Source organism: Lissotriton vulgaris, chromosome 4_1, assembly GCF_964263255.1.
Source record: "Lissotriton vulgaris chromosome 4_1, aLisVul1.2, whole genome shotgun sequence".
NCBI lineage: Eukaryota > Metazoa > Chordata > Amphibia > Caudata > Salamandridae > Lissotriton > Lissotriton vulgaris.
This window is the reverse complement of record NC_141691.1, coordinates 748,623,574-748,649,758: the sequence shown is the minus strand read 5'-3', so window position 1 is coordinate 748,649,758 and position 26,185 is coordinate 748,623,574. Positions and strand designations below refer to the sequence as shown.

General features: G+C 44.8%; 1 protein-coding gene across 4 annotated transcripts in view; it reads left to right on the top strand.

The window, feature by feature from the left end:
* EXOC2 (exocyst complex component 2) overlaps positions 1-26,185 on the top strand; it is a 1,143,674-nt gene that overhangs the window by 1,101,198 nt on the left and 16,291 nt on the right. For all 4 annotated transcript variants that reach the window (XM_086965054.1, XM_086965056.1, XM_086965057.1 and 1 more), the window contains one exon: positions 2,093-2,152. In XM_086965054.1, the coding sequence (XP_086821180.1) occupies positions 2,093-2,152 (60 nt within the window). The remainder of the gene's footprint in view (positions 1-2,092; positions 2,153-26,185) is intronic.

The following is a 26,185-nucleotide window of genomic DNA, read 5'->3' as shown; positions in this document are numbered from 1 at the left end:
GTGCGGTCACACTGGAAGTACTTGCGATTCGTGTTGGGTTCTCAGCACTAGCAATTTGCAGTACTACCGTTTGGCTCGACTTTGACACCTCGAGTCTTCTTGAAGGTGCTGGCAGTGTTAGTGGCCCATTTTAGCTTAAGGAACTCACATTGGTGGTTCCTGGCTATGGTGGAGGAGGGTCGCCCCACTGCTCTTGCAGCAGTGCAAAGGAAAAATAAAATGATAATAACAGAACGTTATCATTGTTTTATTTTTAGTGGAGCTTGTATCCAGGTTAGGGCGGGGCAGGGCTCACCGTGTCAGAAGGAGGAGTGATATAATGTGCACCTTAAGTTTGAGAGAGGCGGCAGCTGGTTACCGGCGACCAGCAGGGATGTCCTTTTCGCCCCTATTTTTCTAACTCCCCCCTCCCGTCACCCTCTGCCACCGTCCCCTACAGCCTCCACTGGGAAATCAGCTACCATCTATGATAAGTGCCTGAATTCAATCTCTCCAGCATCTGCAAGATTCTGCCCCCCCCAATCTCAAATTAAGATATGCTATTCTCCCTTTGAACTCTCTGATCCACCGGTGAGGCCTAGCTACTAGCTCACAATGCCCGGCATGCAACGCACTCTCCCTGAGAACAAGAGGCCCTTTCTCATATTTTGCCCCTGAATCACCTCCCTTAGGTCACTGGCAGGGAAACGGTCAACAAGGTCTGCCTTAGCATTACTAAAATCTCATACCCCTCAGACGGCAGTGTCCGTATTATCCAGGTTTCTGCATGACTCATGTTTTATTTGTGTCTGAAAGAAACCGCAGACACCATGGGTGACTACTACAAAACACAAAGAATGACGTGATAGAAATTGTTTTATTCTTTCCTTTTGTTTTATAAGATGTTATGCTAATTTAACAATTCAAATTTCTGAACATTATGCATTTTATGGTTGAGTTTAGGTTTTACATTTGCTAACTTCTAGCAAGTGGTATTGTATTTTACTTACACGGTTTTATGGGTATTGTTCCAAAATAAACTATCTTTGTGTATATGAATAGCATTTATTTTATCTGGTTGTATGATATAATTGTTATTGGTACGCGTTATTACGACGCGTACCTTTAGCGCGCAACTCGTTACAACAACTTGCCTTAGGGGGTGCTAGACTTTGGAATAGTATCATTTACTATTCCAACTCTAGTCTGTGCAACTGTCGGGAAGGTGTTGGACTTAAAATCCAGCACCACTCCACCATTGCGCCCCTAAAGCAAGTTATTGTAATGACTTCCGTGCTAAACAAATGCCTGTTAATAATGCGTTCGTTGTATTACCGGAGTTGTAAAGGCACACATGATTCAAGCTTCCTATCTGCCCGCAGCCCAAACTGTCCTCTGGCGCGCTAGCAGTGGCCGCGTTTACGAGAAACAAGGACTCCTGTGGATGAATTGCTGTGTAACCTACACTGTAAAAACATAAGAACCACTCAAATACTGATAATTAAGTGTGTGTTCTGGTCATGTTTGGCTAAGAATGTAAATAACAGTTTAGCAGTGCAATCACTGAAGAGTGCTCAGCCTATCCCTTTAATGTGTGGCTTTGGGTTATGCTACTGATTATGTGTAAAATGTCAAGAGATCGGGCAATCCAGCCAAGGCTGTCTTTAAAGCCTGGCTTATAAAAACACAATTTCTGATTGCAAGTTTGTGATTTATGTAATGAAGTGTAATTAGTCACAATATATGTTTTTTCCAATATCTCTCTTGCTTTGCCAAACAATGCATGTGATACACACCAAACACTTGGTGAAGGGTCACCCTTTTCACACTGACATTTTCTTAAATCTATGTGTGTGTAGTGGAGAATAAGCATATATAGTATAACAAATTTCAAACATGACTAATACCTCAATATCTGAGGGATTCAATGATTAAATTGTTTACTGTGAACCACCTACACAAGTAGGTGAAATAATGGCATTAAATGTGACTGTTGCTGGGAGCACCTTGAGATTGCTTCCAGTACTAAGGATAATCCACATGATTAAACGAAACATACTGTAGGCATTTCCTTTGAATAATGTACCTACTATTTTGTTTTGTTTTGATACAGATCTAGTTTCAAACAAGCTTTGGAAGCACTCCCTCAACTCTCAAGCGGAGCTGATAAAAAGTGAGTTAACCTCCTAAGTGAAATGCAGCTTTAGGGAGGTTTAGTAGTGAGTCTATGTATGTAGAGAGACAATGTGTTCAAAGGTGAAAGGCTATGTCATGTATAAAAGTGGGAAATCATGTTAACTGCAAATCTAGGTATATCACAGTATGATATATATATATATATATATATATATATATATATATATATATATATATATATATATATATATATATATATATATATATATATATATATATATATATATATATATATATATATATATATATATATATATATATATACTGAAAAAACCATAGGTTTCACACCAGTTATAGTTAGCTGGAAATTTTACTCGCATAAAACCATTGAAATTCCCACTTTATAGTTAGTTGGACTCACTATAACTTGCGCGTGCAATGCACTGCTGATGAGGTCACATATTACATCACTCATGACATGGTCAGTGACATCACTCATGACATCACTGATGAGACCATCCAGTGAATGTGTGTATTTTTAAAAAATAAATGTGTTATATATGTATATGTAAAAGTTGCTTGAAGAATAAATGTTTAAATAAGAGTTTACATAGATGTTTTTTTTAAAAAAATTGATTGGTTAACTGGCTTATTAAGTGTATCTTAGTGAATAAATCTATTAACAAGTAATGTTTAAATATTTTAATATATGTATTTGTGTTTCACTTTGTGTATATGTGGCTGCATGGGTTGGTGATTAGCTACATGTGTGTGCATATGGGTTATTAGATGTTTGTTTTAATATCATTATGAGTGTCTATATGGTTTGGTGGGGGTATTCCTTAGCACATAGATGCATGAGTGACTGACTCTCTGCTTGTATGTGTTTTGAAGACAGCATATCTTCAGGACTGTATGGGTGGATGAGTGTGTATATGTGTGTGTTAGTGAGTGAATGACTGTCTCACTAGAGTCTTTATCAGTAACTACATATGACTTAATCTAATATATGTGAATATTGATGTATATAAGTGAGTATATGTGAGAGTGAGGGATTGTAAGAGTTCCTGTTTAAATAAGTATGTTTTTCTATAAATGATTGTTTAAGAGAGTATGTGTACGTTTCCTTAGAAGTAAGGTGGTAGTGTGTGTATAGCTGTATATGCAAATAAATGGATGTTCAATAGTTTATTTGCATGTGTGAGTATGTGTGAGAGTATCTTTTGGATGACTGTCGGTGTGTAACAGGATGTATAGGTGTATCACTACATATGATGAGTGAGTATATGCATGAGTGACTATATAGAACTGTTGGGTCAATGAGTGGATGTGTATATAGATGGTGGAATTATTGAATTGGTTGTTGTAACTGGTATGAGTATCTCCATTTTAAAAAAAATGTTACTTTCTATTTTGGAATATGTGTTTCCAGGGTTACATTACAGTGAAAGGAGGTCTGTCATTCTGTCACAAGGATGGTCTCATCATAGATCTTTCTACAAAACACCCTAAAGGTCTCAACAGTGGGGAGGAGATGGCGTTCCATCTGGGTAAATGAAATAGACCAACCCCCAAATAACCATAAGACCGAGAAGATCTAATTCGTCATATCAGATTACACAGCTGTGATAAGACCCCATCTGAATGACAATGTATCTTTGTTAAAAATGCCGCATAATAGCACATGAGAAGGTTCCACATACAACAGAATAGTTGAAATTTGTCAGGTGAAGGATACTGCCATATACATAGACTGTCATGTTTTCTGTTTAATATATGTCTTTCTTTTATTTAATTGACACTTTGAGATTGGGAACTTGTATTGGGATCAAATGATACATGAAATTCCCTCTATGGTAAATAAGTTTTTGAAGATATGGTAAACTAATTGTGAAAACTGTCATTTTAGTATATCTGAACTATTTGAAAGAAGGTTATTACGAAGTGGAAACTTTCAACCTTATTAACAGAAACTGAAGTGTCATGGCGTTTATGTGGTTGTTGGACGATCACTCTACAGAGACTATTTGTTATGTCTATAATTGTAGATGATTTATTATGTTTGATCTTGAATGATATGTATGACCTGCCGTCATACAAGCAGCATTTAGCCTTATGAACCCTACAGTTCTATTTATAAGCAACTTCAAAATGATTGTTATCGAATTTGAAGTATTATAATTTGATGGACTGTATCGATTGATTTGATAAGGGACATTAGCCGATCCACGGCTGAATTCTTTTTCAACATATGGAATATGTATATAAAATGTACCACAATTTGGACACGGCCACTGCCCATCTATGGGCTGAATCTTGATTACATGTGTAATAAGGATTTGCATTAAGAACACAGTTATCACTGTAAGATGGCCGCCCCTATCTCATTTGTGGCGAAGTCCCCTTCTCTATGTCAATGTCCAAATTGATGTGGGTTTGGCGTTTAAAAGACATATCGACACTAAACACAGTGTAACACACACTGACGAAGGCAGCACGCCGAAACGCGTCTGTGTGTGCCCCTCCGCTTAATAAAGTCTAGCGTGTTTGAAACTATTTGCCCTCCGAGTGCTGTCTTATCCTTTCGTTGGAGTTTTGGGAGGATTTGGAGCGTTATATATATCTCTGATCGGCGAAGCGATAATCAGGAGACGGACCACCGGATCAGGTTACAAGTTCTTTATTTTAGTTCAGCTGGTAAAAAGTGAACAACGCGTTTCGGGCTAAGCAAGCCCTTGCTCACATGCAATTACTGTTTGTAACTTTTTTTGATTTTATATTACTGGCTGACCCGCCTACATCCGCCCTCTGACCAGGTCATGTGACCATGAACATAGAAAACATACATTGTAATTATTACTGTGCAAATACGCAAAGTTGACAGTATAAATAGTTGTTTAAAATAACACAAGTATTTAAAATCATTCAACTATTACCGGATAAATCCGTAAATATGCAGAATAAAATTACAAAATCTTGCATAATATATCTTGCGAGCACATCAGTATGTAACGGTAGAGGGTCTAAATTTAGAGTAGGCGGGAAAACTTTAAAGTGATATTAACAGTGCAAAAACAGAACATGTCTACAGTGCAAAAGAAGCTGACTAACACGTGCTAAAATTGACGGATAAAGTGCTATAGTCAATGATAAAACAACCTAAATAAATATGATACGTCAATGCTTTCTAAACAATTGGGATAAAACCTCATTTTGTCTAATAAAAAAGCATGATAAAAACATTTCATATTAATTACGAAGTTTATCATTAAAAGTGACGAAAAACACCCTGTGTATGAAAAAGTGCTAAAAAGATATTATAAAAAAGACAGGATATTTAAATATATGTACACACTTAGGGGCTGGGGAATTTGGAGAAGTTAAACCCCTGGCTAACAGGGAACCTGACTAGCCATGGGAAATTTAGTAATCAAAATACTGAAATACAGGGAACCATTAAATAGAAATTTAGAAACTCCCCAGGCAACAGGGAACCTGACTACCTGGGATCACAGCATTCATATCACCAGAAAAATGAAATAGACCATAGTGTAATGAGTCTCTTTATAAAAAAGTGTGAATATCGTCGGTATTATTCAGTCCATTGGGCCACTTGCTGTCGAACTCGAGGATCATGCTGGACTCTAATTGTCTTAGTTTGAGCTCTCTATTGCCACCTCTATGGAGTTTGGGCACTGTTCCCACTACATAGTGTGATAAACAATTTACATCTTTGTTATGTTTAATTTCAAAGTGGAGCGCCACTGGGTAGGAAGGGTCGCTGTGCAAGATTGCTCGTAGGTGTTGCAGGATCCTGACGTGCACCTGTTGTTTGGTGCTCCCAATATAATTGAGACCACGGGTGTACGTCAGGACGTATACAGCGAATTTCGTTTTACAGGTATGATTACCAATAATCGAAATTTCTTCCAAACTAAAAGTGGGTCTTGTTGACGCCAAACTTGCATGCTCTGCAACTAGAGCATTTACGAAATCCTGCTGCAGGTTGCAGCCAAGTGGTTTTTAGTTTTAGTTCTGGACTAGTTTGATCCAGAACTGCTCCCATGTTGCGTGCGCTGCGAAAGGTTACCATTGGTTTGGGTGGCAAAATGGCTCCTAAGACATTGTCCGTAAGGACAATAGGCCAATTTTTATTGATAATCTTTCTAATCTTACTTTCCTGATCACTGAAGGCCGTGATGAATCTAGGACAGACATTGGATCTTTCATCAGCAGTCTGCTTCTGCTCTTCAGTGGCATTACTGGATGAGTCAATAGGGAAAAGACTAGCTCGGGTTCTGGATCTAGCTTTAGCCAAAGCTTGATCAAATATAACGTTTGAATACCGCCGGTCTTCAAGCCGGTCTCTTAATTCCCTTACACATCTTTCAAACTCATCAACAGAACTGCAAATTCTTTTTAATCATAGGATTTCTCTAAAGGGAATACTATGAATGGTATGCTTAGGCTGGAGGCATGTAGAGTGGTGTTACCTGCGGTAGACTTCCTAAATAGTGTGGTTTGTAATTTGCTATAGACATCTACATTAAGCATGGGCGAATTTTGCGAATCTCGCGTTCGCGAATTTTGCGGATTTGCGAACTCGCAAAATCCGCGAATTCTCGCGAATTTGCGGATTTTTTTTTTGTGTGTTTGCGCGGGTTTCTGCGAGTTCGCGAGGGTTTTGTACAATGTCGCAAATTGCGAACTTACCTGTCGGGTCGCAAGTTTCGCGAACTTGTTGTTTCTACGTGTCCAGCCTGTTTGGGACACTCTTCTTCATCACTGCCACTCTCTGTCACCACTGCCACTCTCTGACTACTCATGCCACCCTCTGGCCCACCCATGCCACCCTCTGTTTCATCACAGCACCCTCTGGTTGTCCAGTCAGTGTACATTATTGTGGCAACAAGCACACCTTCCCTGCCTCAAGTGACCTGAATTAATTTGGGGCTGATTAATGTGTCACAGAATATTTTTTTAGCTGGCACCTGCTTCCTTAGTGCTTCCTGATTAGTGATCTTTTGAACTTGCTAAGTGCTTTCATTGTTGCAAAATTAGTTACAACACCTGCCCTGCCCCAACTGACAATAATGAATTAGGGGCTGATTAATGGATTTGAACCTCCAGCCTGGCTCCTGCTTGTCTCCCTTAGCTGTAATTCAGGACCTTTGTGGCATATGTGTAACTATTCTGAGGTTCAGAGCAGGGTCACATAATAGTTGCAACTGGCAACTGAACTCTGGAGGGGCCCCTCAGGAAGCACTACAGGAAATGGCTACTAATGATGAGCCTGAACTTTTGAACCTGGTAAGTAGTTTCAGTTTTGCTAAGATCGTATTTCTGCAATTTTGCACTTATTCGCGGGGCGCGAAGTTGTACTGGGAAGCCGCGAACTCACGCGAACAGTGCGAGCAAAATCCGCTGCTCGCGGATTTGCGGATTTTGCGGGAGATTCGCGAATCTCGCGGATTGCGAATTTACCGAAAATCCGCAAAATCCGCGAGCGAAACGGATTTTCCGCCCATGCTTAATCTACATACACCTTGACATCTAGAAACTCTACCTGTTTAGCACTAATGTGAGATGTAAATTTTAAATTCAGGGAATTATTGTTGATTTCATTAATGAAGGAGATAGCTTCTTCCTCCTCTTCTTGCCACACAATAAAAATATCATCAATATACCGCAAGTACTTGATTATTTTTTCATTCACCCAAACCTTATGCGTGACGTTGAGAACCTGCTCCTCCCACCAGCCCACGTGCAAGCACGCGTAGCTGGGGGAGAAGCAGACTCCCATTGCCACTCCTTTCAATTGTCTCCACATTTCTTTCCCAAAAGCAAAATAGTTGTTGTTAAGGCACCAGTCCATTAAACTTACTACAACTTTGTTGTGTTCATAATATTCCACAGGTCTTAGACTCAAAAAATGTCTTGCAGCTTTAAGGCCACTTTCATGGGCTATACTCGTGTGTAAAAATATATATATATTCACTTAAAAAACCATAGGTTTCAGGACTTATATAGTTAGGAATTAGCATTTAAAAAAACATTATAATTGCTCCTATATAGTTAGTTGTACTAACTATATTTCGCGCACCCGCAATCCACTGCTGATGATGTCACATATTACATCATTCATTACATCGTCAGTGACATCACTGATGACATCACTGATGACATCTCATTTGACATAGCCCTGAACCCTAAAAATACCCCTATACCCCAAAACCCAAACCTACCCCTGAACCCTAAAATACCCCTGTACCCCAAAACCCAAACCTAGCCCTGAACCCGTAAAATACCCCTGCACCCCAAAACCCAAACCTATCCCTGAACCCTAAAAATACCCCTGTACCCCAAACCTAACCCTGAATCCTAAAAATAACCCTGTACCCCAAAACCCTAAAATACCCCTGTACCCCAAAACCCAAACCTAGCCCTAGCCCTGAACCCTAAAAATACCCCTGTACCCCAAACCTAGCCCTGAACCCTTAAAATACCCATGTACTCCAAACCTAGCCCTGAACCCTTAAAATACCCCTGTACCCCAAAACCCAAACCTACCCCTGAACCCTAAAAATACCCCAAAACCCAAACCTAGCCCTGAACCCTAAAAATACCCCTGTACCCCAAAACCCATACCTATCCCTAAACCCTAAAACTACCCCTGTACCCCAAAACTATATCTGAACCCTTAAAATACCCAAACACCCCAAAACATATACCTCAGGACCCCAAAACATATACCCCTATACCCATACTTACCTTATCCAAACATTTTTTAAAAAACATGCTTTTACCATTCATGCATTTACAACGAATTTCGTTGTAAATGTATGTGTGGTAAAAGCATATAAAATGTATTGCCATGCGTTATAATGGCATTGCGGAGTCATGGTACTTTCGTAATGAAAGTATGCGAAGGGATTGTATGCGTAAAGAAAGTTGCGGAATAATGGGTGTTTACCCTCCCCCGGTAAGTACATTGGTGGCACGGCGGCCCACATCTCCAGCAACATACTCATACTCATATTTAATAAAGAGAGAGTCCAAACCTTTGAGGCGGGTAATCTCAGGAACCACAGCACCAATCACAACACCCAATACAGCGTTGGAAAGGGCAGTTGCAGCAGAAGGACATAGGCTATGCAGACGCCCACCATATACATTTAAATGGTAAAAGAACCGTGCCAGCAAAGTAGTCCTGTGGGCGTGTGCTGGGGGCGTGACAAACGCTGGGGGCGTGTGGTACGTTCCGCCCTTCATGCCATTTCTCATATTGTGTGCTAATCCCACCCTGCTCCCTTTAAATACCCTTGCACCCCATAATCATAACCCACCCTTACTCCTTAAAATACCCCAACACCCTTAGGACCAGATGTAGGTATTCAAATACCGGTCGGTATTTGGATATTGAGATGTAGGGGCATGTTAAATTACAGAATCGGTAATTTTACCGAATTTGTAATTTTTCCGATTCGGTAAAATACTGAATTGGTAAAATTACCGATTCTGTAATTCAACATGTAGGTAGCACTGTAATCAGTGCTACAAGGGTTTACGAATTCGTTATTTACCACCAACTAGAAGTTGGTGGTAAATAATGAAAACCTTTCAAAAAGCATTTTTTTTGCTTTAAAAAACGTGCCATGTTGCAGACATACATGCCCTAACCCCAAAACCCAAACCTAGCCCTGAACCCTAAAACCCTAAAATACCCCTGTACCCCAAAACCCAAACATAGCCCTGAACCCTTAAAATACCCCTGTACCCCAAACCTAGCCCTGAACCCTCAAAATACCCCTGTACCCCAAAACCCAAACCTACCCTGAACCCCAAAAATACCCCTATACCCCAAAACCCAAACCTAGCCCTGAACCCTAAAATACCCCTGTACCCCAAAACCCAAACCTAGCCCTGAACCCTTAAAATACCCCTGTACCCATGAACCCTATACCCCTGTACCCCAAACCTAGCCCTGAACCCTAAAAATAACCCTGTACCCCAAAACCCAAACCTACTCCTGAACCCTAAAATACCCTTGTACCCCAAACCTAGCCCTGAACCCTTAAAATACCCCTGTACCCCAAAACCCAAACCTAGCCCTGAACCCTAAAAATACCCATATACCCCAATACCCAAACCTAGCCCTGAACCCTAAAAATACCCCTGTACCCCAAAACCCATACCTATCCCTAAACCCTAAAACGACCCCTGTACCCAAAAACTATATCTGAACCCTTAAAATACCTAAACACCCCAAAACATATACCTCAGTACCCCAAAACATATACCCATATACCCATACTTACTTTATCCAAACATAAAAAAACATGCTTTTACCCTTCATGCATTTACAACGAATTTCGTTGTAAATGTATGTGTGGTAAAGCATATAAAATGTAATGCCATGCGTTATAATGGCATTGCGGAGTGATGGTACTTTCGTTATGAAAGTATGCGGAGGGATGGTATGCGGAAAGAAAGTTGCGGAATAATGGGTGTTTACAATCTCCCGGTAAGTACATTGGTGGCACGGCGGCCCACATCTCCAGCAACACACTCATATTTTTTCACCACCCATTTGAAAAATGCACAGGTCTCTCTCATTGATGGCCAGCACCGACATACACTTAAAGACACACCTCCCACCACAATTTCTAGAATTGTGAACTTTAGAGCTGGGGAGCTATGTTTGAATCTCGGCATCATCTCAACATCCTGTGATTCCAGGCAAATCGCTTTGTCTCCCCGTGCCTACCACAAATGAATGTGTTCTTCTGTAATGTAAATTGTGCTCATGCCATGTTGTCGAGTTTGCGCTATATAATATTGCAAGGAAAAATAAAGTAGGGAAACTCGAGTTCACACACTACTGAACGCGCACTCTTAAGTGCATCAGCAGTGCACTGTGAATCGGAGCGTTTCACAGGCCTGTCACAGATAAGAAATGCTATCAAAACGAAATCCTACAAAACAATATACTACTGGCCAGCAGCAATTCATACCCGGACAACGTCGGGACGGGCTGCTAGTATATATATATTACAGAGGTAGTGATGGTTTAGACAAGTCGCACTTCAAATTCTACAGACAGTACAAAAATATATTCCTTTCTATTTGGGGTATACCGAGATTACGGTGCCAGTCAAGTAGCAGAGGCATCCCACTACCAAGGATGTCAAATTACCAGGTAAAAATACCTGATGTAAAATGTCTTAGAGATTGGTTGTACCTCGGCACTCTATGATTTTAATTTACGCAAGTCACATAATTTTTCTTTTTTAGCAAAACATATAAGTCTGATGGCCAGTTACCAGATGGTCATAACAAGAAGTTACTTGTAAATGAAAGAACGGTCTATTTATTGTTCCATAAAGAAGAAGAAAACATCCAGAAATTGTGTGTGTTATCTTGTACTATTTAATGTTTTTTCAATTAAAGACATTCTATGATATGTAATACAGTGAAGCTCTAGGCATTATGTCTAGAATTCCAAAAAACAGCCTGAACATAGAATATTATCAGTACATGTGGTACATAGGATGTAAGCAGTACATGTGATGTACACATTAAATTAGCAATTTACAAAATCTTTTGGCACTACAAGGAGAAGGGAGTGACAGCCACGTTGGGAGTCCTGGTCCTAGGACGCTCTAGATCGTGATGGTCAGAGAACTGCTGATGACAGCCGACACGTGTTTCGTTACTTGTAGTTGGAACTTTCTCAAGGCTCGTTCTTAATATGTAGAGGTAGGGAATATATTTCCTTGACTGCGTACTGGCTCTATAAGTTGAGAATCTGATCATTCAAAGTTCACTTAGGCTATCTCTTCGAAATATGTGTAGGAAGCCATAAATTGTAAAACGTGGTTGACTAAGAACCGTCAAGTGACCTGATAAATAAATAATTCCGCCGCCTGCATCAACAGATTGCCCCGTACTCGAGACATCACGGCCCGTCCTTTATCAAGGTCATATCATAGTCCTTGGAGCTGACCAGTGCTAAGCATGCATGCTTACTCCCTAAAACATAGTAAAACTGGCTTACATCCAGTTAGCACAATTAAGTTAGTTGTAAGTCCCTAGTTAATTTGGTCCTGCCGGTATCCAGGGCATGTAAATTAATTGCTACTGGTCAGCCTGAAACATTTATTGTGCCTCCCACTTAAGTGGACCTGCAAAATATATCTCTGGCCTGCCATTGTAGCTTGTGTGTACAGTTTTAATTGACATTTTGACCTGGAAAAATAGACCTTTTGCAAGGACTAACCCCTTCTTTTTGATATATATATATATATATATATATATGTATATGTATATGTATGTATATATATATATATATATATATATATATATATATATATATATATATATATGTGTATATATGTATATATATGTATGTCACCCCTTCTGTAGACCCTAAACAGCCCATAGAACAGGGTGCATTATATTTAAAAAGTAGGACAAATAATATTAAGTTGCATTTGTCCTGGTAGTGAAAACCACATTTGTTTTTCACTACAGCAAAGCCTGACTCTCCCATAGGATAACATTCAGTTATCTTCTTACATATAACAAGTGATAACTTTCAATTGAGAGCAGGTAGGAATAGTGAGTTTGGTGTCTAAAGGAATATAATTTGAAACCCTTTTTAATGGTTAAGTCAGATTTTAAGTCACAATTGTGAAATTGCCACTTTCCTAAAGTTGACATTTTCTTGTCCCAAACATTAGTGCGATGGAGCTACCTGGTATAGCTATAGGGGAGACAGGTCTGGGATTCCCTCCTTGGACGTCACCTACCCAGTCGGTCTTTAGCCAGACTTCCTTTAGTCTCTCTTGTCGTCTCTTCCCGCTTCCTCCCTCTATTTATATCTCTACTTCTCTCCTCTCTCAATGTATTGAGACTGAACTATTTTGTCTGATGCCCGATGGAGCTACCTGGCTTAGCTTAGCTATAGGGGAGATGGGCCGTGGACTGCCTCCTTGGTCGTCACCTACCCAGTCGGCCTTTAGACAGATTTCTTTTTGTCTCTCCTTGTTGTCTCCTCCCCTATCCTCCCTTTCTCACCTGCCCTGTTCCCTCCCCTCTATGCTCCATTTATTTTGCCCCCATGTTATTTAAGTGTGTCCCATTTAGACCTAGTTATCTGGCCAAAGCCCGGTGGAGCTACCTGATAGCTATAGAAGAGATAGGTTTTGGGACTTCCCCCTCGACCGTCACCTACCCAGCCGGTCTTTGGGCAGACTTTCCTTCGTCTTTCTGCCATATCTCCCTCCCATCCTGTTTTTCGGCGAACCTCTTCCCTAGACACCTGAGACCGAACTTCTTTGTCTGATGCCCGATGGAGCTACCTGGTTTAGCTATAGGGGAGATGTACCGCGGATTCCCTCCTTGGTCGTCACATACCCAGTCAGTCTTTAGACAGACTTCCTCTCGTCTCTACAGTTGTCTCTTCCCTTACCCTTACCCTCACGTTCTCACCTCACCTACCCCCACTTCTTTTCTCTCTCCTTTCTCTCCTCTCCTACTGTATTGCTGATTGTTTGATGTATTGTGTAATTGTTGATCTTTTTCTGTTATACTGTTAAACCACATTGTTTCACTTCCTTTCGTCCCTTCTGTTGTCTCCTCCCGCATCCTCCCTCTATTTATGCCACTCCTTCTCCCCTCTCTCAATGTAATGAGACTGAACTTTTTTGTCTGATGCCCGATGGAGCTACCTGGTTTAGCTATAGGTGAGATGGGCCGTGGATTCCCTCCTTGGTCTTCACCTACCCAGTCGGTCTTTAGACAGACTTCTATCCATCTCTCTGCATTGTCTCTTCCCTTTTCCTCCCTCTCGCACCTCCCCTGCCCCCTCCACTACTTTTCTCTCTCCTTTCTCTCCTCTCCTATTTGTATTGCCTATTTTTTGGGATTTATTGTGTAATTATTGAACTTTTTATGTTACATTGTTGATTCTCATGTAAAGCGCTCTGATACCTCCGGGTCTAGCCAGCGCTATAAAACTCTTTAAATAAATAAATAAATAAATAAAATATTACACAAACTCTCTACGCTACTTTTGAAAATGGAAGAACTGAGAGTTTCTCACTAGAAATTATTGTAACAAGATGTTTAGAAGTGAAACACGGGGCGAGACCTGAATGATTTATTTATCAGGTCACTTGACGGTTCTTAGTCAACCACGTTTTACAATGAATGGCTTCCTACACATATTTCGAAGAGATAGCCTAAGTGAACTTAGAATTATCAGATAAGATATATATATATATATATATATATATATATATATTACCAACTGGCAGTCGCCAGTAGGTAGAGTTAGGATGCCGTTCCCATAGGAAGAGCGATTTTTCATTTGCCAATAACTTTGGTGTAATTTGACGAACCCTCTCGAAATTTTCAAAACTATCGCGCATGCACTTAAGCTGCTGTCTTGAAAGTTTCAGGGTTATTCGTCAAGTGGGGGCAGAGAAAAGGGAGGGTCCCAAAACACTTTTCCACATGTTAATTTCAATAGGAAACATTAGACAAGGCTGCAGCTTAAACTGCTGAATGGAATTACACCAAATTTGGCAAAAGGTAGCTCTTTGACCAGAAAGCACTCTATTTGGTAAATGATGTAAATCCATTCAGTAGTTGCTGAGAAATGTAAAGATTTCTCAGATATACAACTGTGACTGCAGTGGATCCGTGACCCCTGGACCCTCCCGATCTTGTGTCTGAGATCTGATTGGCTGCCAAGTCTTCAAACCAGGATGTGTTCTCAGCCATCTTGTGACTCGATTGAACCGAGTCACAAGAAAACCGTAAAAAAAAGATAAGGGGGCAGGGTAGAAACACACGGCTGGAGTTGAGTTAGATACGCGACTCCCACCGAAAATGAAAAAAAGGGATCCCGCGCTTCGTTAAATTTTGGCACCTGGGTGGACCAGGTCCTGGGGCAAATAAAAATAATGATTGGGGGCCCTGCACAGGCCCCACAGCCCCAGGGACCACCACCTACCCGGGGGCAAACACAAAGCAAATGCAGTGGGCCACCCCCCCCCCCCCTCGCAGCCCTGGGACCGCCACGTCTCTGGGGCTAATTCACATGCATGGCCCCTGCAAAAACAAGGGACCACCACCTCCCGGGGGCTATATTTGAAAATAATGTGCAGGCCGCGTGGCCCCCTTCGTGGAGCCGTGGAGGGCCCAGGGGACTGCCATTCCCCAGGGCTGGTTCCATTAATGTCCCGGAGTGCCCACCCCAGAACATTGCAGTTTGCTATGGTTCGGCGAGAGCAATACTCCAGCCAAGCCATAGCAAACTCTGGTCCGTATTGAAAATGCTCTTGCTTCCATGAAGCGGAGCAAAATTGCTTTTGGCCTGAGGGAGCTGCGTGTTTGCAATGCCGCCTCTGGCATGAGACGGCGAGCCAGTAGTGACCGCTGAGTCCTTGATGCTCTCCTTGCAGTCCCCAACATGCTGACCATTCCCTAGGGCAATATTGCCCCCCTCCCAATTTTTTATAAAAAATTATGAAGGCCTGGTCCTGGGGCATGGGGTTCACTGACCCCAAATTAGCCTCGAGAGGGGGGCTGCATGGCCCCCCTCCCATCCAAAAAACTAAATTGCAGGTTCTGGGGTATGGGGTCCCTGGGGACCAAATTTGGCACAGGGAAATGGGGGCCATACATTCCCCCTACTGTTTTTTGAAAAAGAAAAATTAATTAAAAAGGAATGGCTGCTGCCTGAGAGGGGCCCTGAATCCCCGCTGTAAATCCTCCAATATCCGCTGCCATCCACTGTCCAAAATTGCAGAAATATATAGCATCTCACTCCTTACCTTCTGGGAGAGACTCGAAGGGAGCAGCGACTCGACTGATGACTCCGGCGACCCCTTTTGCTGCATCCCTGATGAGGCGGTAATGGTGGTCGATGGCGGACGCTTAAAGAATGGAAGCGTTGACAATGCCCGGGGGACGTTAAAGAAGCCAGTCAGCTGTGTGGTCCGCAAGAGGTCCCGGAGTGCCTTAATCCTGATCAGAGCCTGGTGCGGACGAGGACTGGCTGAGCGCTCCCGCGCTGAGTGGTGCTGTTGTGAGGGGGAGGACCCGTGAGTGACTTAATCACCTGAGCCCCCGGCTTCGAGGCCTTTGCGCGCCTTGGCCACTATCATCGGCCTTGTGTATCCTGAGGGGCTGCAGCTTGGAAAGACTCCCAGCGGGAGTGGTGACACGGCGGGGATCTGGCGCCTGGGTTCGCATGCGCTGCGAGGACTGGCGCACATTTGGAAGCCTGCTTACTGGAGGCGGCGTGGCGGCCCCAGGCTTGAAGATATCTGCTTCTGTGGGCTACCCGAGACCCCGGCTTCGCGGCCCACAGTGAGGAGCTAATGAGCGGCAGTGTGGGAGACCTGTTTAAATACCGCTGGAGCGCCGGCCTTTATGGTTGATGTGGGGCTCATAGCGCGGAACTGCAGGTCTAGAGGAGAGCGTCGGCACCTCTGTGAGAGCCCGTGAGTAGCGGAAGGCACCGCCCTGTTGGAAATATTGCCCTGCTGCCTCGTTAGAGGCACTCTGCACTATAGCCAGTGGCTTAAGACATTGAGAGGACAGAGCGCCGTGGCCCACAGGACATTAGACCGTTGTGGCGTAAAAATTGTAGCCCCGGCTTACGTCCTGCCTGGGAGGTGTAGGCTGGCACTGGTGCATGAGCGTGGTCACGAAATGTACTGGTTTCCAAAGGATTAAATACTGCTGATGAATCCTAGTAAGCGCAATTTGACTTTCTGTAGCAATCGCGGCCCTGTTGGCCAGCAGCTGTACTGTGGGGGGCGTCCGCGCTGGATCCCCGGGCCTGCGTTCAGATGAGGCCGTAACTGGCATCTCTAGTCCAGTCAAATCTGCCTGGAGTGGGCCTACAGAAAATACCCGACGCATGCCTTGGGCGACAGTCCTACACAGGAGTGATTCTGGGGCATGCATCATAACTGGGAGCTTTATCTAGCGGTGACAGATGAGGGAGAACGGGACACCTGAGGCTGGAGATTGCTGGCCCTGACAACTTCCTACAACTAGACAGCATTGGCACGGGGGACTACTATTGCCTCATGCGGGGCGGATCACCAGTGTGAGACATTGTTGATTTTGGAGGGGTGTGTAGGAACTCCTGAAACTCCCCCAACAGATTTAGGATAGGTGGGTGCTGTGGAAGCTGGACTGGGGCTCGGGGCGCTCTGAACTTGATCTGCAGTGTCCCAAGAAGGTGCTGCAAGCTCCAGCTCCGCAGGAGATATAGAGATAGAGTGCCGTAAATAGAGGGAGGAGAAGCTTCCTGCAGAACGCTGACAAAGATAATCAAGCCGTACTGGCGTGGGCCACGGAGTGAGTGGAAACCCAGCCAAGATAGTCTATGTTCTGAGGCCGGAGTACCCAAACTTCGAATCCGAAAGCGATCCTTGTGAACTCAGTCACTCTTGTCAACGATTTGCGGTCAACTCTAAGGACCTGGTCCAGGTTTTCACCTAGGGGTGCGCCCATTGCCGCGAACCCATGGCGATAAAAGGGAAGAGGCTCAAGGCGAACGCCCAAAAGCAGCTGGCCAAGTTCGCATGGTCCAAAATAGGAGACAAGGGTGATTTGCCGCAGTTGGAGAAGGAAGGAGGGGCGGCAGCCTCCAAACAAGGACCGGAGACAACTCTGAATGATGTCATGGCGGCTAATAATGGAGTGCGTGCCTCGGTGGACTCTATCACGGTGGAAGTCTCTCTCATCAGGGCAGACTTCTGGAAGATAGATGAGAAAGTCAAGGAGCTTAGGGTGGTCACCAGTGCCCTACAGACGGACACGTTGGAACTTCTGACGCAGATGCTTGCAATGCAGAAGAAACAGGACACGATGGAACAGCAACTCAATGACTATGAAGGCCGGGCCCGCCGCAATAACATTCGCATCTTAGGGGTCCCGGAAAGAACGGAGGGGCCGGCAGCAGACTTATACGTAGAAGACCTCATCACGAAGCACCTGCAACCCAAGTCTCTGTCTAACTACTTCTCCATTGAAAGAGCTCATTGAGCACCAGGAGGTAGACCAAGACCAGGAGCACATCCGAGGCCCCTTATTGCTCGAGTATTCAACTACCAAGATAGGGATGTTATACTGAAGACGGCGAGGTCCGGTTCCCCGCTGAAAATAGATAACTACAAGGTGGCCTTCTTTCCGGATTTCACGGCCAAGGTCCTAGCCCAACGTCGCAGCTTTCAGGCGGTGAAAAGGGAACTGCGAGACCGGGAGGTGAAATACGCGATGCTCTTTCCTGTGAAACTGAGGGTGGAGTCGGATGGCAAGTCATGGTTTTTGGTTCACCAGAGGCAGTCTGGGGCTGGATGGAAGGCTGGAGCACGGTGGGAAGCCAGAGACGTGAACGCTCTGAAAGGACTAGCCAACTCAGGGGTTTCCGTACTGATGCAGCAAAGAATGACCATTCAGAGGAAGAAGGTCCGCTGAAGGAACAGGCATGAGGACCTTTGGCATCGTCAAAGGAGAGCCGGCGCCCAACTGAAAACGCAAATAGGGGGGATCGGGTGGGGGGGCTGATACAACCATCGGGTGCAAGACTTACAAAACAGGGACCCAGTACAAGGTTTGAGACCAATGAGATTAAAAAGATGTGATTTGAATGTGACTGGACTATGCAATCAATGGATGGCAAAAAATTCAAGTTAACTGTGATGTGAGCGGGAGGGGATGGAAGTTGATCATCCCCTGCATTTCTAGCATTTCAGGGAGGGAGAGAGGCACTCTGCCATGTTTGGGAGTGGGTAGTTTTAAATCCACGGGCAGGGGGGTAGGGAGGGGGGGTTGTTGAGGGGTTGGGGGGCGTTTGAAGGTGCATCGTGCTGTAGACCGGGGGCGGGGAGGGGACCGGGGGGTACGGAATTGGGGATGTTACTTTTTTGACTGTGTTATTGGTAAGTAATGTGATACTGTAATTCAAAAGCGTAAAATAGCCATATTGAACATTGGACGGCAGTTACTGAGTGGACAGGTTCAAGTTTTTTTCTACATAGCGATGATCCGAGTAATGGCTTGGGCGACAGTCCTACACAGGAGTGATTCTGGGGCATGCATCAGAACTGGGAGCTTTATCTAGCGGTGACAGATGAGGGAGAGTGTAACACCTGAGGCTGGAGATTGCTGGCCCTGACAACTTCCTACAACTAGACAGCATTGGCACGGGGGACTACTATTGCCTCATGCGGGGCGGATCACCAGACATTGTCGATTTTGGAGGGGTGTGTAGGAACTCCTGAAACTCCCCCAACAGATTTAGGATAGGTGGGTGCTGTGGAAGCTGGACTGGGGCTCGGGGCGCTCTGAACTTGATCTGCAGTGTCCCAAGAAGGTGCTGCAAGCTCCAGCTCCGCAGGAGATATAGAGATAGAGTGCCGTAAATAGAGGGAGGAGAAGCTTCCTGCAGAACGCTGACAAAGATAATCAAGCCGTACTGGCGTGGGCCACGGAGTGAGTGGAAACCCAGCCAAGATAGTCTATGTTCTGAGGCCGGAGTACCCAAACTTCGAATCCGAAAGCGATCCTTGGGAACTCAGTCACTCTTGTCAACGATTTGCGGTCAACTCTTCGGACCTAGTCCAGGTTTTCACCTAGGGGTGTGCCCATTGCCGCGAAACCATGGCGATGGAAGGGAAGAGGCTCAAGGCGAACGCCCAAAAGCAGCTGGCCAAGTTCGCATGGTCAAAATAGCACAGCAATGGTGCAGGATAAGGACCGTACCCTTTCTGTAATGTCCTGGAACGTCAACGGGGTTGGGGATAAAATTAAACAGGGAATAGTGCACCAATACCTGAAGAGACACTCACCTGATGTGGTCCTGTTTCAAGAAACGCATCTAGTAGGTCAGAAATCTAAGGCCCTTACTAAGTGGGGATACACACTTCTGGTACACGCAGACTACGCCACGGGCTCGAGGCGGACGGCTGTTGTTGGTAAGGAAAAATACGCCCCTTATTGTTCATAAGACATGAGCGGATACGGGGTTGTTTCGTGGGGACAGAGGCCCAATGGGATGGAAAAGACATCAACATACTCTCTGTACAAGGCCGCCAGCTCTGGGCAAGGTGGCCTTGGAAGAACTAGGAAATAGGCTGACGAGACTCCGGGAAGGCACACTTATAATGGGGGGAGACTACAACATCTACTTAGATGACACTGTTGATCGTCACCCACCGAAGTCTAGGGAGAAATCAAACTACCTAATGGCTGATTTTGTGAAGGCGCTGGGTTTGACAGATGTAGGTTGGAAGCTTCACCCCAGTGATAAGTTATTCACATATTTTTCTAGTGTCCACCGTAGTTTATCATGTATTGATTATTTCCTTACGCATCTGTCCTCGATAGGTAATTTCGCCCAGTATAAAGTTCTACCTAGAGGTATTTCAGACCATTCTCCGGTATGGACGGAGTGTACGCACTGGGAATGACAACCACGCATGACTATTGTCCTTCATCCGTGGCTCCTACAAATACCGGATATAAGAAATGAACTCTGTACTCAAACGGAGAACTATTTTACTAAAAATGTGGGCTCAGTCGATTCCGCACAAATAAGGGTCAAGCTCTGTCACTAAAGACGAGTTATATCGCAAAAAAGCGCGAACTCTTGGTCCAGGTAGAGTCCGACCTCCTCGAAGTAGAGCGGAGCACTTACAAGACCCCTCGCAGGACACTAGCCGTAGACTCCTACTGAAGCAAGACGAGTACAGGATAAAAAACAGGGAACAAATGGTGCCTAAGCCTTGTGCCACCCAACATAGACTCTATGAGCTTGGGGATAGGGCCTGGTTAGAAAGGCGAGAGCAAGGGTCCAGATGGGTACACAAACTGAGGTCACTGGGGGGTGAAGCAGTGATTCTTCCACAAGAAATAGCGGAGCCGTTTGCTGATCATTTTGAAGCAGTGTACTCTCCCTCCACTCAATACACGGTGGAGGACTCCCGTCAGCTCCTCCAGGACAGTAATCTGCCAGGCCTCTCAGATGTGGAACAGGAGACCCTGGAGGCAGACCTTTCGAACGAGGAAATAAGCAAGGCCTTGGAGCAGATTAAGTCCGGAAAAGCGATGGGGCCTAACGGCATTCCAGTAGAGTTTTTGAAGGCCACTGCCTCTCTGACTGTGCCGCACTTGAAAGCCATGTATGATGAAATTTTAGAAGTTGGTGGGCTACCAGTAGATCAGCGGCTAGCCACCATCATAGTCATTCATAAGCAGGGTAAGCCAGCAGATAACTGTGGCTCGTATAGGCCAATCTCGCTGATTAACGTGTAGACGAAGGTGTTGGCAAAAGTCTTGGCGAATAGATTGGTGTCAGTTATTACATCACTGATCCACCGAGACCAATCTGGCTTTATACCAGGTAGAAATACGGCCCGTAATATACGGCGTTTACATAATGTGAAGGATCGTAGGAAGTATATTGCAGATGACGCGGCGGTGCTATCTCTCGACGCCTCCATGACATTCTATTCTATTGAATGGCCAGATCTGTTCGAGGTCCTAGGGAAGGTGGGACTGGGTCCTAAATTTATAGCCTGGATAAAGCTTCTATATACTGGTGTGCTGGGACAGGTGAGGGTTAATGGGTTTTACATGTAGGACTTTTGAGCTACAAAGAGGTACTAGGCAGGGGTGTCCGCTCTCCCCGCTGATTTTCTCTCTTATGCTAGAGCCTCTCGCTGCCTTAGTGCGTAGAGTCGTGATGGTGCGAGGGTTGCGCCTGGCAAATGAAGTGGAAGATCGAATATCCCTCTATGATATATTCACAAATTTTAGTAAATATTCGGGTTATGCAATAAATTGGCACAAGTCCGTATTGTTTATTTTGAGAGGCGCAGTGCCCCGCCTTCCGGCAGACTGCGCTATAGCGGTAGCAACAGTTGGGTTCCGCTATTTGGGGATCTTTGTCACTTCAGATCCAGCTTGTTTCTACAGCTCCAATCTGGTCCCCCCTTTGGCCCCATTACGAGCAGATGTAAAACATTGGAGGTCTCTGCCCTCATCACTGGTGGGGAGGACGGCACTCTTTAAAATGCTAGCCCTTCCTCGTTTTCTTTATATATTACACAACTGTCCCCACAGTGTACCAGGCTCATATTTTAGAGCGGTTGAAGGGGAGATTTGCACACTGCTCTGGAATGGCAGGGCCCCTAAAATCGCACTGCAGAAATTGACAAAAGGCTGGTACGATGGGGGCATAGCACTTCCTGACCTACATCGATATTACTGGTCGTCGCAACTGGTGACCGTCAATCACTGGATGTATCACCCGCTGGAAGACCCAGCATATGCCCTTGATCGATACTAAACTGACCGCTCTGGATATTTGGGACCCCTATGTACTACTGACAGGAAAAATAAGGGGAGGTTCTTTGGACCTACCCAAAACACTTTGGGAATCTGGTGTGTGGTTACTTCCCGGCTGGGATGGAAGGGCGTCCTCTCGCAGGCAACACCATTGTGGTTCACCCAGAAGCTGGGCATGCTGTGCTATCAGCCCGGATTTGATAAATGGAACCTCATCAAGATCTCAGCGGTGAGGGATCTGGTTAAAAAGGGAGCAATGCTTACCTTTAGTGAGCTGCAGAAACAATGTCATTTGGCGCAGGGAGAAATGTATAGGTATTTACAGATCAGGCATGCGCTACAGGCGGTGTTTCCATCTCTCAAAGATATACCAGAGTCATCACCTCTGGAAGACCGCTTGCTAGACTGGCCCCTCACTTCAAAGGCAATATCTCTAACTTACTAGAAATTGAGTAATAACCTGCCAGACACCTTCCCGAAGCTCAGGGAGCGGTGGCAGGATGACATCGGTCCTATAGATGACGAGGACTGGCAGACTGCACTCATGTCCCCTCGAGAAGCGGCTATAAAACAGAGATTTTGGCTGATCCAGGTTAGGATAAACCACCGAGCATACATCTCTGGGACAGTTTTGGCTACAATAGGAACTAGACCTGACGACCATTGTATGAAGGGTTGTGGTCAGCAGGCCACATTTTACCATACCCTGTGGACTTGCCCAAGGATACGTGCCCTTTGGGAGGGAGCCTCAGACCACATGCGCACAGCTTTGGGGAAGGACATATTATTAACACCACAACTGGGACTATTGAACATATGGGAGGCGACTGATCTCACGGAGGTTGAACAGCAATTTACGACACTGGGATTCAAGCTGGTGAAACGGGAGCTGGCTAGAGGTTGGGGGGAGCGAACCCACCACTCATCAGCTTGTGGGCCAAAGAAATGGATAGATGTATGTTGGCGGAGAGTGAGGTTTTTAAGGCTCTGGGTGTCCCAAGAAGTTAGATAGGAAGTGGTCACACTGGAATAAACATCGAGGGGAGCCCTGTGTGTCGCCTACTGTTGAAATGGAGATGCATAGACTAGCAAGTCTTGTAGGAAATGCTTAATGTGTAACTAGAAGTAATGTCTGCTTGATTATTTTGTTGACAACCTTGAATGTCATCCAATCATGTTATGTATAGCGGTGATTGAAGCCAATTAAGTTTAAAAAGAAGAAAAAGGAAAAGGCTGGGCCCCGGGGGATGGGGTCTCTGGTCTGTAATCTGCCCAGGGAGGGGGGTGGCACGGCCTCCCTCCCTATTTGAAATAAAAAGACTGGCCTCGAAGTATGGGTCCCTAGGGCCGAAATCGACCAAAGGAAGGGGGGCTACGCAGCCTTTCCATAAAAACAAATATTTAATTTTTAAAAATGGGGCGAATCGCTGAAGGCCACGCCACTTTCACCACCTCTGTGTAAACACACCACCTGGCGCAGTGGTGGTTGGGGAATGCTGTGGGTCTTTGGGGGGCAATAATCCCTCTTCTTGCCTCAGGTAAGTCCCAGACAGCGGGATTGCTGGGAGAGCTTGAAGGCCACGCCCTCTTACTATACCACTCTGGAAACGCGCCTACTGGTGCACTTCTGGTTGGGGAACTAATTCCATTTTACTCTTGAGGGCCTCAGGACTAAAGTGGACTATTTCCCCCAACCAGTAGTGCATAAGGATGCGCTTTTGCATAGTAGGGGGGAAAGGGGCGTGGCCTCTTACAACCTCTCAGCAGTACAACTGTGTGGGTCTTACTGAAGGTGGCAGGAGGGGTAGTTGGACCCCAAAGACCCTCAAAAGCCAAGGGGATTTCATCCCCCAACTAGTAGTGCACCATGGGGCCCGATTGCGAAGTGGTGGAGAAAGGGGTCTCAATAAACCCCCAGTGTGGGATGATTTACTGGATTTAACTGGAGGGGTAGTTGACTCCCAAGGACCCTCAATAGCCATGCGGACTTCATCCCCCTTCTAGCAGTGCGCCAGGAAGTACGTTTGCAGAGTGGTGCAGAAAAGGGGCGTGGCCTCCTACCAGGTCCCAGCAATCCAGCTGTGTGGGACTTACTGGAGGTAACAGGAGGGTTAGTTGGCCCCCAAGGACATCCTTGGGGTCCAACTACCCCTCCTGTTATTTCCAGTGAGTCCCACACAGCAGGATTGCTAAGAGGTCTTCGGAGGCCACACCCCCTTTCTCGACCACTCTGCAAACTCAGCTTTTGGTGCACTACTGGTTGGAAGATAAAGTCTACCTTACTCCTGAGGGACTCTGTGGGTCAAGAAGCCCTCCTGGTAACTCCTGTAAGTCTCATACAGCAGGATTCATGAGAACTGGCCAGTGGTACAGCCCCTTTTCTCCGCCACTCTGCAAACATGACATCTAGTTAAAAAAACTCAGAAAATCATTGAAAAAGCCAAAGGTTACAGGGGCATTATAGTTAGGAATTAGCATTTAAAAAAAACTTAGAAATTCACTATGAAAAACCCAAGGTTACAGAGACGTTATAGTTAGGGACAGATTTTCATTTGAGATGTCGTCAGTGATGTCACTGACCATGTCATGTGTGATGTAATATGTGATGTAATATATATATATAGTGTTCCAGTAGGTGGTGTCGGTCATCCGCGTCGGAAGTGACATGCGCAGTGCCTCTATAGACGCCACCCCAGCTCGCTGACCTCAGTTCCTTCTTTTCCATAACATCAGTGCGAATCTGGACAAGCTCCCCTCAGTAACTTTTTGACTGAATGAATAAAAGTAGTTTATTAGTCAATTAATACCATAAACATTGCAAGAATCATATATTAAATGTTTAGCTAACAAATCTAAACACAAGACTTATTATGCCTCGGAAAAACCGTTATACATCTTAAGACAATTTTGCTATTTGCTACCATTCTTAATTATTTAAATTTTTCAAAAAAACTGTGTTCCAGAGGTTATTAGAGATCAGATAAGGCGGCCTAAAAAGAACACCTACCTACAGATCTAAAAAGTGACTTTTTGACTGGATTCTTTCAGCATTCTGTCAACAACTAGTGTACCTTTTTCTATTTTTTCGAGGATGTACCTGATGAAACCAGAGATAAAGTCTTGTGGAGCCTGTTGTAACATATTTTGGTGACGGACCACCTCTTGGAGTATCTGTGGTGCCTGGAGAGGGACCACGACACTGCGACATGTGCGGAGTGAATGACCATGAACCCGAAGGCCATCTGTGAGCAGGCCATGAAGGTCATGTGAGGTCTTGGAATTACTCCCGGAGGCGCTTGTGTCGGTCTTCGTCACTCTCCCAGACGACTTCGGATATGGTTCATATGCGATAGTGTTGCGTAGAGCGGCGAAGTGCTTGACCTCCAGCTTCACACCTCGGAGGTTAAGACCAATGTTTTGACAGAAGTCCTTCAACCGGGCGACCATCTTCTGAGCCCTTTCTTCCATTTAATGAAGCACTGACAGATACATTATTGGAGGAATGGACAGATCTTGTTCTGACCCTCCCCAGTCAGTCGTCCTGCTTCAGTGAGCCCTTCTTTTCTGCTGCAAAAGCCTTCCCCCAAAAGTCTAGTAGTGCCAGTCTCCACAAGCAGATCTAACCCTTACACCTTCTCTACCACTCCCTCTGACAGAAAATCAGAGGATGGAAATGTTAGGCAAACTAGTG